The sequence below is a fragment of the Fragaria vesca genome, linkage group LG1 (assembly GCF_000184155.1).
Source record: "Fragaria vesca subsp. vesca linkage group LG1, FraVesHawaii_1.0, whole genome shotgun sequence".
Classification (NCBI taxonomy): Eukaryota; Viridiplantae; Streptophyta; class Magnoliopsida; order Rosales; family Rosaceae; genus Fragaria; species Fragaria vesca.
The window spans coordinates 11,843,450-11,855,717 of NC_020491.1; the positions used below are offsets into that span (position 1 = coordinate 11,843,450).

At 38.1% G+C, this 12,268-nt stretch overlaps 3 protein-coding genes and 1 pseudogene across 3 annotated transcripts in view; 3 read left to right on the plus strand and 1 right to left on the minus strand.

Annotated features, from left to right (window-relative positions):
- On the plus strand, positions 1-926 carry LOC101294300 (annotated as a pseudogene).
- A 395-nt stretch (positions 927-1,321) lies between these two features.
- Positions 1,322-8,210, minus strand: LOC101291463 (S-adenosylmethionine mitochondrial carrier protein-like). Its single transcript, XM_004288055.1, has 12 exons — positions 8,147-8,210; positions 7,615-7,722; positions 7,277-7,363; positions 7,059-7,131; positions 5,978-6,068; positions 5,538-5,591; positions 5,367-5,462; positions 5,130-5,219; positions 4,069-4,120; positions 2,877-2,938; positions 2,561-2,641; positions 1,322-1,447 (listed from the first exon to the last, which is right to left on the minus strand). The coding sequence occupies exons 1-12, from the start codon at positions 8,208-8,210 to the stop codon at positions 1,322-1,324; spliced, it is 984 nt and encodes a 327-aa protein (XP_004288103.1).
- Positions 8,211-9,117: 907 nt separating this feature from the next.
- On the plus strand, positions 9,118-10,742 carry LOC101305703 (glucan endo-1,3-beta-glucosidase 8-like). The gene is made up of 2 exons (XM_004289208.1): positions 9,118-9,503; positions 9,638-10,742. The coding sequence occupies exons 1-2, from the start codon at positions 9,169-9,171 to the stop codon at positions 10,740-10,742; spliced, it is 1,440 nt and encodes a 479-aa protein (XP_004289256.1). The 5' UTR covers positions 9,118-9,168.
- A 919-nt stretch (positions 10,743-11,661) lies between these two features.
- The window catches only part of LOC101305989 (glucan endo-1,3-beta-glucosidase 8-like), a 1,632-nt gene continuing 1,025 nt past the window's right edge, over positions 11,662-12,268 (plus strand). The window contains exon 1 of the mRNA XM_004289209.1: positions 11,662-12,041. Coding sequence (XP_004289257.1) covers positions 11,662-12,041 — 380 coding nt within the window. The remainder of the gene's footprint in view (positions 12,042-12,268) is intronic.

The following is a 12,268-nucleotide window of genomic DNA, read 5'->3' on the forward strand; positions in this document are numbered from 1 at the left end:
ATGGCTAATGACAAGGGTCTAATCGTCAGTTTCGGGGAGATGCTGATTGACTTCGTTCCCACAGTTTCAGGTGTTTCACTGGCCGAAGCTCCAGGGTTCTTGAATGCCCCCGGTGGCGCCCCAGCCAACGTGGCCATTGCTGTCTCTCGGCTCGGCGGCAACGCCTCCTTCGTTGGGAAGCTCGGTGACGACGAGTTCGGGCACATGCTGGCCGGAATCTTGAAGGAGAATAACGTCTCAGGAGAAGGCATCATGTTCGACCAAGGTGCACGCACCGCTCTGGCCTTTGTGACCCTACGCGCCGACGGAGAGCGCGAGTTCATGTTCTACAGGAACCCTAGCGCTGATATGCTGCTCATGCCCGAAGAGCTCAACTTGGAGCTGATTAAATCAGCTAGTGTTTCATTATGGATCCATTAGCTTGATCGTAGAGCCATGCAGGTCGGCTCATCTAAAGGCAATGGAGGTTGCCAAAGAAGCAGGTGCCTTATTGTCCTACGACCCTAACCTCCGGCTACCACTGTGGCCCTCAGCTGAGGAGGCACGCGAGCAGATAATGAGTATATGGGACAAGGCAGAAGTGATCAAAGTCAGTGATGTTGAGCTTGAGTTCCTCACAGGAAATCCCAACATTGATGATGAATCTGCCTTGAGTCTCTGGCACTCTAACTTGAAGCTCCTCCTTGTCACTCTTGGTGAAAGCTTTTCGTGTAACTGCGGTGGATACTACTGGTGCTGGTGATTCATTTGTGGGTGCTCTGCTTGCAAAGATTGTCGACGACCAGTCTGTTCTTGAAAATGAGCAAAGGTTGAGGGAAGTACTGAAATTTGCAAATGCATGTGGAGCAATTACCACTACAAAGAAGGGAGCCATTCCTGCACTCCCCAACGAGTCTGAAGTCCTCGCCCTAATCAATGGAGCATAGATTTAGTTTTGTTGTTCATTCATCTTTCTAGGATTTTTGTTTTTTATTTTTTTATTTATTTTTGTGATATCAGTTTATCCATCTTTGTAGGATTTTCGATTTCTGTTTTAACATTTACTTTTGGTTGGACAATGTGTTTTAAGCTTCTGACAACCTATGTCCAGTACTCCAGTTATTAGTAATGGATATATTTTGTTAAGATGAGAAATATCAATTGTAATAAGAGAAAATGAAAAAGAACAGATGCAAGAAAAAGAAATTTATATGACAATGAACCTCTTTGTACAGAAAGAAAAAAAAAAAAAAAAAAAAGAAAGACATGCCTTGATTAAAGGCTACCAAAGCCGATGGCAAGAATTCAAACTGCTAGCAATTTTAATTAGTTTATCTACATGTTAATCCTGCTTCGTATCTTCACCAACTTTTGGTCGACTCTGAGCAAGTAAGCGCTTTGTTCTCTCGAGAACACCAAAAAAGATTGAACCACCAATCCCTATCCACAGCACTCTTGGTCCAATACCCTGAAGTACAAATATATGTAAGCAAAACTTGCAGCAATTAGATTGCCTCCAACAACAATCACTTCATGCTATGATTAGTAATGACTCGAAGGGACCATCAATACAATAAGTTGTAATAACATGAGAGAACTTCCTGATTAGTAATGACTTCATACAAGGAGAGAAGTTCCCCGGAAGGTTACAATGTTAGTCTAGGCATATCTATACAAACCACAGGACTACTACTCCACTAGTCACATTTCTTTTTCCTGAAGTTAGGACAAGTCTTTACGGCTCCGTAAGGAGATGAAACTTAAGAGGCTACTCACATTTCTTTCACAATTACAACCTCCATCTCACGCTTGTGTTCATGCTTGGAGATTTAAACAAAAAATGGAATGCAAAAACAAGGGACAAAAGTGAAATAAACAAGTCTGGTGTTTTTGAAACAATTTTGGAATGCCTGTGCGGAAGGTTTTGGGCAACGATTGGTGAGAATGGGTTAATGGATCTGAATGTGACTGATGTGAGAAAAGGATAGAGAATAAAGTATTATTTTTAAAAGTATGAACTTGTTTATAAAGACTGAACTAAATTCGAAAACAAAAAAATGCCTGAATTATGAAAGACGTCCAAACAGAATCCCCATCTCAGAACCCTGTCCCAAATTATCCCACCTCACACCTAGCTCCCTCAAAGATACATTCAATACTCCTATCCACACTACCCACAAAGATGCTATCATGTCACATCGTTCCCAATACAGTTCCCCTGTTTTTGGCAAGCAAAGAGCTTATATTTCTCTGCCAACAAGGCATTACCTGAAGTGGGTTATCTGAGTACACATGTTACTCCCCATTCACCTTATTGATGTTATAGTCAAAAGTAAGTCAAGTCAGCATATTGGCAAGGTGGAGCAAAAGTAACTACAAGATCCTTGATGAACAAGGCATATGACTTGAAAAACAATTTCACTTCCCTAAGAAATACAGGTTACAAGGATTGAAGAAAAAACAAACTCAATATTGAAAGCACATCATTTTGCATAATCTTTGATCTTTCCAGGGGATGTAAGGAGACACATCGCAATCATATTTTATATGACAAGGGATATTAAGGCTGGTCAATGCATACCTTCAAAAGAGCAGGAGGTCCTTCTTCCCTCACAATAGTCTGAACACAGTCAAGAATTCCTTTGTACTGGTTGGCAGATCCCTTTGAAAAAGAAAAAAGGAAAAAGTCAAAAAAAAAAATGAGAGCAAACAGTTGGAGGCAGTGTTAGTTATGAATTTTGATTTGGCCCTAATTTTACAGCCCCTCATATATATGCTATACAGAAGATAATATGGGACTGTTGGAATAAATTTCAGGCTTCATCACCAGGGTGCACAAATTACTTGGAACTAACATCCCCTGATAAATATCATGCAGAACAGCAGATGGGGCTTACCTGTACCATTAGTCTAGTTTTAATCACATCAAGGGGCGTGGTTATAGCTCCAGTTAATGCACCTACAAGAGTTTGATATTAAATGTATCAGAATTGCTTTAGGTCAAACAGATAGATAATGAAGAAAGCCAATGACAATAGTCTTTTATGAAGACTATGAAGACAATCAGACAGACATGAACTCGTCCCGACCAAACTAACCCTATTAGAACTCAGAACCAAAGACATAAAGTATATTTTTTTCACCATAACTTACCATATTCATCACAGAGTACATAAGAACGAAAATGCACTATTGTTATTTGATCAACTTATGGTGCCTTCAGAGCACAGAGATAGTATGATACAACTTCCGTACTCTATTATAATTTATGTAGGAATTACTTGATCGTACACAGAAGTTGTATATCTGCCAAGTCATTCTGGAGTTACATGTCAATATGAGGAGCTGAGGAGTTGTAGTCATCCTCACCAATAATAAAATCCCATTTCAGAGAATCTCATGTTGTGACAAATAATAGTAATATCACCCCATGTGGGAATACTCATGGCTGAAGAAGCTTGAGTGGTCAGGCCGCAAAGAGGAAAGAATAAATTCAACATCGGAGACCTTAGCACCCTCTTTTGTCTATACAGGACCCTGAATTTGGGTGAGTTCCATATCGAGAGTTGTACCAAGTCAATCAATGTATATAACCTATAATAAGAAACTCCATTCGTGACATGGCCTTTTGGTTATTACATCAATGTGCCATGAACATCTCCATATGTGAAGTTGTGTTTCTCATTTGCTAAGAATAATACCGGCTATTATTAACATCAGTTAATCAGTGTCTGATGTAGAGATATTTTACTGACTGAATCATAGTGCACAAACGTATACTAGGCAGGCATGCATGGCTTACATTCAATGCATATAGCATAATGTCCTAATATTGTTTGGGAGCATTAATCTGTTCCCTTTTTGTAAGGTAAGAGGGTATGGACTAGTGTGAAACCTTTTCTTCTGAGTCCAAAGTTTACACTACTTATAAATTGCACTCAGACAAGAGAAAATGAAGGCGCGCACTGGATTATGCATGTTAAAGAAGATCCCACAACCAACCCCAAAAGAGCTAGAGTTGACAAGACTTAAAATAGAATAATATGATCACTGATTTCCTATAAAACGGAAGAGTCAAAAGCTAAGTACCTGCAAATGCTCCAATTACAGCATTCTCAGGATCGTTGAGCTCTCTCTTTGCCTGATATAAAGAGAAGACTAGAAAGATATCAAGACAAAGACATTACAGATTTCTAACATATATGTGTATATACAGACATTGCATTCATATGTCATAGAAGCATTCAAGAGGAAGCAATGTTGTCTCGCTTCATGCACAGTTTTGGTTATATAACCATAGATTATAGCTATGGTACGGCTACCACTTGTAATTTTGGTTTAGAAGAGATAAATCTAATATTTCCCAATGGAATTTTTAAAGGGAAGTTGAAAGGGCAGAAATGTTTCATGACTACTTGTTCAGAGTTTAGGGAATTCCACTCTGGAAGTAAACAAGCAAGTATTCTATGTGATCTTCAGTATCTTCAGAACTTAACGCTTCCACTTTTGGCTGTTTATGCAGATTGGGGAGCTGATGTAGTTTCAGGAGGGGGTTCCCTAATTGCAATTTCTCATGTCTGGTAGCTGGAACTGTAGCTCTCTAGTGGATATCTTGAGATATCATCGCCTAAGTAGCAACATGTTTAACCCATTCTAAAAATTGCTTCCATCTAAAATATACAACTAAAAAGTGAACTAAAACAATAGAGAAATGAGATAACTGCACATACGCAACACAATCAAACAGACAGAGGCCAGAGACTCAAACCCCCAAATTTTGACTTAATTCAAAGGAAACTGGACATGTTATAACTGAATAAACATGTAAAAAGAAAAGACATCATGAAAATAACTGCAAGGAATAATTTTTTGGATATGATTTTTTTTTTATAGGATATGAGTGGAATACTAATCAGAAGAGAAAGTGACCTCTGACCTACATATCCTAATTTTTTGGATAAGGTTTCAACCAAAAGAAACTTGTCTTATTTATCACACGAAGAAAGAGATCCTAGATTTCGTCCATTATGAACATGGTTGATAACGTTGGTGCTACAGAAGCATCAACACCATAGTCATCAGTTCATGCATCAAGGCTATAAATCCAAACATTACAAGGCATCCTATAATTGCAAAAAGGAGGAGCTTACCGCGACTTTATAACCTATCCGAAGCTGCTCATATAGACAAAATTGAATTGCATCAAATGGCAAATCTCGCAATAAAAATGATCCATATCCCTAGCATCTCAAAAAGGATAAGGAGAGTTAATATATTGATAATAACTTAAGAAACACAATAGAGAAGTAATTTGTTTCTTTATATAAAGGAAATAGGGGAACCAAGTATGAACTAGTATGATTTGTATCCACAGTGGGAATACCTACCGCATAGAGTCCCTTGAAGCCCTCCTTAGCAGCAATAAGGCGAACAGCAGCAGAGGCGGATGTGAATTGCCCCGTTTGCATCCTTTGCTTTACAACCTAAACGTAATAAAGAGTGAAGGTCATGAGGTGAGGCAAATTTAGGCAGGCAGTGAGTACTATAAACTACTCTACCTCTGTTGGAACACGAATGAGTGAAGCAGCAATGCCTCCACATGCCCCCGCAGTCTACATAAAGTTAGAAAAACAAAGTTTGATTCAGAAAAGAAGTTTACAATGCCAAATTTTCAGCATAAGAGTCAAACAATGACCTAAGGGATTTCCACTGAAGACAAGAAAACAGAGTGTTTTAATTAACGTAGATGATAAACCAGTACTTCACATAATGTGAAATGACAAGAAAAATAATCCCAGGAAGCATGCATCGAAATGTTTTTGTGGTTTAGATGGTGTGATGAACAAGCATCCTGAGGCTGACAGCATCACTATTTGTGCTGTTGAAAACCTTCAAACTTCAAACAACAAGCTCAATAATCTTCTCAAACCACTCAATCATCATATACCTATAGAGAAGACATAACATGTAAGGAAATGAACAGACAAGATTCACTTACGAAATGAGCTAAAGCACTTAGATTTTCAGGAAACATCTTTAACAATTTCTGCTTCGTAGGTTCATATACTCCAACAAAAATTGCAGAAGCCCTGTACACAAATGAATAATTATCAAACATAAATTAAATTGCTTTACACAAAAACCTGGTTTTTAATAGCTAAAAACAAGTATAACTAGTTGAACTCATATAACTATACCCAAATGAAAGCACCCAGCAGTTGGAAACACAAATGCACAATTCAACATCCTTTATTCGACAAAAGAAAAATCAACACCCTATTAAAAATGTTTGGAAAGCATGATAGACAACAAGACCATGAAGAGCATGGCAACTAGACACGTAAAACAGTCGCCCCAAACTGGACAACAGAAAAGTTCAACATAGCAGTTTAGCATACCAGTGTAGGCAAAATTTTATTTTATTTTCAAAAGAAACCAATTGGAAAATCAAATGAATGAAAATGAAGTTAATACTTTTATCCTTCTTTGATACCCAGAAATCCTGCAAACATGTTCACAGAACCAGGTTCAAAACTGGGGCCTCTTGCCGAACCCTACAATCTTCAAGAGGCAGGAAACTCTAGCAAATAGCTAGGTAGGTAATGTGAGAGGGTTTTGAAGCCCAGATCACATGAGAGCAAACCATGGTCCTAAAGAGAATACTAAACTGAATGAACTAAAAGATCTTCATGAAAACTGAAACAAAAAAAAAAAAAAATTAAAAAAGATAAAATAAAATAAAAGGAGAGCAGTTTCTGAAATTAAAAGCATGTTAAAGTAGCTGGTATAAATTGTTAAGACCTGCTTAAGTATATTGAGAATTGGAATTCAAGCAATCCACAAGTTTGTAATCAGAAACTTAATGAGACACAAAATGAGTGTGCCCAACTCAAGACCAAGAAGCTATTTGTTCCGGTGACTTTTAGATAATCAACAAACTAGTAAAACTTATCTGAAACAAAATGAGGCTAATGAGTCATTTCTGGACATATTATCAACAACCCATGTCTGTATAATTAAGATAAACAAGGTCCTAGACTTCTACTTAATATTGAATCAAGTACTCAGAAGATACATACGGTAATACACCAGCAATATTTCCGGCCAATCCAGAATAAAGTCCCTTCAAGACTATTTTCCCTCCACCACGAGCTGCCTGCATTTGGAAAAAGAGAAGAAGATAAAAGTAAAAAATAATACTCAAAAAACGTTTCTAACTAAGAGAATTGAAGAGACAGGGGCTAAGAGATAACAGTTTCTAACTAAACACACAAGTTAATTTATCTGCATAGATAACCTGCCTGCAACCTTGTCTTTATAGTATCAATGGGATATAAAGCAGTTTCAACAACAACACCAGCAGTGCCTCCTGCTATAACACCCTCTGCAAAATTCACCAGAGAAGCTAAATCACAAACAAAGTAGGAAAGTAAATAGTTTTATTCATTTAATATATTATAACTCAAGGTCTTTCGAGCATATTAAGAACACTCTTATACAAATTTTAAATCTTTATAAACTAGCAGTCTACATACGACCATTAACTCAAGGAATCAAATTAATAAGAATGATGCACAGTGAACTGCTACCAAGCATTCAATACATATGTAACTTCAATTGCAATAGTACACGTACCAAATAAAGTACGTAAGAAGTCAAATGGCTTATCATCCTGCATGCTGACCGATGCAAAAGCCTTCCGCTTTACCATAGGCAAATTCAGAAATTTCTTGCCACAAGCATCTGCATAACCACATCACATGTTCAATCAAACAAGCAACAGCATGCCATCTCTATCTACACATCATTCCAATATCTGAAAGCCAAACAACTTCAACTATTCTTCACTAAACCAAATAAACTCCACTTCAACTGAAGATAACGCTGAAATAGACCACACCAACTATTGCATATGATTCCCTCACTAATCATCTAACACGAAAACCCGAACACAAAAAAAATGAATGTCCCTGATTCTAAGACGAAAACGCTCTGAAAATCTCCAAATCACCAAATAAAAATCCAATCTTTTCCACAATGCATGATGGGTTTTAACCAAAGCTTGAAACTTTGAACAATTTCAGAAGCCGGGCATTTCGGTAATTTGAGCCACCGGACAAAACATACACAAAACTTGAACAATTCAGAGAGAATGGAATGGTTTTACCTGAAGAAGAAGGAGAAGCGCCGGGAAAGCTATCGGAATTGAGTGCCAGAGTAAGAGGACCCATTTGCTTTGCCCAACAAAAACCTGTCAAAAACAAACCATGAAATTGTTTGAGTTTACTAACAACATTGCAATTGGGAAAAATGAGAAAAGGTTCGATCTTTACCACCAAAATAAACAGAAGAGATAGAGAGAGTAAGAAGCAGCAAGTGTAAAACGAATGACAGGAGCCGGCAAGGCTTATAGCTTCTGCAGTACTAGGATTATGGCAAAATACCAATTATAGCCCTTTCAATCCCCTTCCTATCTTGTGCTATATTTTTACACAAGAAAACAAAATTAAAAAACCAACCCGATTCTTTACCCGAACTCGATCTATAGGACTCAAATTCCATTTTCTCTATAGATTTTGAGAATGCAAGTTTCGTTACTATTCATCAAAATCATCAACCTTTAACCTATCTAAATAGAACTCATTTTGAGTCTAAATTTTTGTTTCAATAGACCATTCAGTTTTTAAAGTGACTCAGAAGTCATTATCTTTGCAACCTCTTTCATATGTTCCTTTTAATGTTGGAGATGTGAGATGTCCATGTCACACGGAGTTTCGTGAAATACACCAAAATATTCTATATCTGCAACTAATACGATCACCTAAATTGTAGAACCTAAATTTGAGGCTATCATTCCTAGAGCTAGATATCCTTGAAAAATGTAAGAGGCTAGAATTAGAAAAAAGGAACAGATGAGTCAATGTGAGAAAAATTAACACCATAGCTTGTTCCAGAAGAAGATATTTACACCTCCAATTTCAGTTTAATTTAGAAAATTGTTTGATTAGTTTTTCTAATTGCAGCCACGAACCTATTGCTGCCATCCTACCTCTATTAAGCACTTCCTTCCATCCCAAGTCTTAATGATCTCCCAAATCCTAAACACATTAGCCCTTAGCCCTAGCCAATACAAAACTAGCTACCATTGTTTCCAGTTTCTCCCCCATATCAGAACGGCCGGCTCCCATCATGGCTAGAGCCGCGGTTCTTGTGTGGCTCTTGTCGATGATGTTAGTCTCCATCGACATTGCACAAGGCTACGGTATTAACTGGGGTTCAATGATGACACACCCTTTGCCTCCCAAAAAAGTTGTTGCAATGCTTAAGGAAAATGGCTTCAAGAAAGTGAAGCTTTTCGATGCAGAGCCATCGATGATGGACGCGTTGGCCGGTTCAGGCCTAGAGGTTATGGTCGGAATCCCCAATGATAAGTTGTCAGAACTTGCTAGTGATTATGGAAGTGCCAAAGCCTGGGTGAAGCACAATGTGACCAGCTATTTGTATGACGGGGGCGTCGCTATCAAGTATGAGTTTATTAACTGTTTCAATGGCATGTCATTATTTTTAATCTTCATGTTCCCAAATTTCTATTATATGTCTAGCTGGAGAACCATTTCTAGACTTGATTTTTGCGTGCTGTTTGAACTTGATTTTACAGATATGTGGCTGTTGGAAACGAGCCATTCTTGTCAAGTTACAATGGGAGTTATGTTAAGACTACTTATCCGGCTATGAAAAACATTCAGAAGGCCTTGTATGATAGTAGCCAGGAAGTTGGATCGAAAATCAAAGTCACCACTCCCTTCAATGCGGATGTGTATCATTCGAAATCAGACAAGCCAACGGATGGTGAATTCCGACAGAACATTAGGGATAGTATGGTGCAGATTCTAGGACTCCTGAAGCAAGCCAAGTCTCCATTTCTTGTCAACATATACCCCTTCCTTAGTTTGTCCCAAAACACTGATTTTCCTAGGGAATTTGCTTTCTTTGATGGTGGTGGAAAGGGGGTTGATGATGGCAACATCCACTACGACAATGTGTTTGATGCAAATCTGGATACAGCTCACTATGCATTGAAAAAGGAAGGTTATTCGGACTTGGAGATTATAATCGGAGAAGTCGGATGGCCTACAGATGGTGGCAGGGATGCCAACGTCAAATTGGCACAGAAGTTTTATGACGGCCTCTTCAAGAAGCTAGCAAAAGGGCAAGGAAGCCCTCTTCGAAAAGGAAGCGTAGAAGTGTACCTCTTCGGTCTTTTTGATGAGAACTCCAAAAGTATTGCCCCCGGGGACTTTGAGCGTCATTGGGGCATCTTTCGTTACGACGGACAGCCTAAGTTTCCGATGGACATCAGCGGAAAGGGGCAAAACCAAATGCTCAAGCCAGTGAAAGGGGTGGAAATGCTGGACAAACAATGGTGTGTACTAAACAGTGATGTGAGAAACTTGAGTAAGGCAATGAAAGAAAAGGACTATGCTTGCAGTAATGCGGATTGCACAAGCATTAAAAATAGTAGCTCATGCAGTTTTCTTGAACCCAGTGACCAAGTCTCTTACGCTTTCAACTCATTCTACCAATCGAGGAACCAAAGCGTGGAGGCGTGTAATTTTAATGGGATGGGAACAAAGGTAACACAAGATCCTTCAAAAGGAGATTGTTTATTTCCGTTACAGATAGAAAGTAGTGCTACAGATTTGGTTGCATTGAGTCTTTCTACAGGACTCTTGTTGCTCATGAGCTTCTTCATATTAATGTAAGAAAATGCATAGCCTAGCTAGCCATATATACAAATTATTGATCCATATATACTCGTTGAAATTGGATAATATTATCTAAAGCAGTTTCTTTCTGTATATACAGAACATTATGGTCAGTCTTCTCTTGCAGGATTTTGAGTATTTCATACATCATGCATATCTGTCCGCATGGTTGATAATGTTCATGTATAAAAGAAAAATTAATTACTTAAGTTCAAGTTGATGATATTAATCAATTACGGGACGCTTAATATTGCAACATTATATTTTGATCATTCAGTTAAACTACTGAAAGACGAGAGAGGGTTGAAGAAGAAATGAGGGAGAAAATATACAGGACTGAAAAGGGAAACATTCTGTTTCTTTCATTTCTTCTTCCCATGCACAGTTTCTGTCACATTCTTTCTTCTCCAATTTGGCTCGTATAATTTCTCTATCACAGTCAAAAAAAGAAGGGGAAAACTGAAAACAATGAAGGTTGAAGCTTAACTTCCAAGAAAGAAACATCCGAACAGACAACAATTTTTTCCTATATATGCCTTTCATGCAAACCACCTAAATTTTAGACTCTAACTTTGAGGTCAGTTCCCAAGATCGTTGAAAAATCTAGAACATGTTTTACCGGAATATGAGAAAATTTTCACACCCTATATTTCCACTACAATTCCGTTGCTTATCCCTAGAGCTACCGTCCATCTCTACTTGCTAAAATTAGATGATCACCTTCTCGTCAAAGTGTGAGGTCCTTCATCTGTGGCACTAATCAAAATCCATTGCCACCATTTACAATATTCCACAACTTGATCAAACTGCTCATACACAATCCTAGCTAGTAGCCCTAGCTATTATAACACTTCCAGCTGTTTGGTTTCCGGCGCATTTCTTCTCGGCAGCGCTCCAAAACTGAGTTGCTGAAGCCATGGTTCGAGTCTTACTTCTTTTAACATATGTTGTTTCCCTGATGTTGGTGAACTTGACCGATGAGGCTCAAGGTTTAGGTGTCAACTGGGGAGGAATGGCGTCGCACCCTTTGGATCCCAACAATGTTGTAAAGATGCTCAAGGACAATGGGATCAAGAAAGTGAAGCTTTTCGACGCAGAGCCTTCCACCATGAAAGCCTTGTCCGGGTCAGGTTTTTCAGTCATCGTTGGAATTCCGAACGATAAGTTGGCATCAATTTCTTCAGATTACAAACATGCCCAAGAATGGGTTAAAGAAAATATCACCAAATATGATCATAATGGGGGCGTCGATATCAGGTTCGGATTTGTATCAGCAAACTTCTTGTTTTTTAAAGCCACAATTTTAGTGAAACCATCGATTTGCATTTCTATTCTATTTAACTTTTAGATATAGGCAATGCTAGCTCAATCCTGATAACTTTCCTAGTTTTCATCCATCTATAAAAGAAAAATAAAGATGATGCAAATGTAATGTTTTCAACAAATTAAAATATCTACTTGAACTTTTGATCATGGTTGATTAACTTTTGGGTTTTTTTTTTTTTTTTTTTTTTATTTTTTTT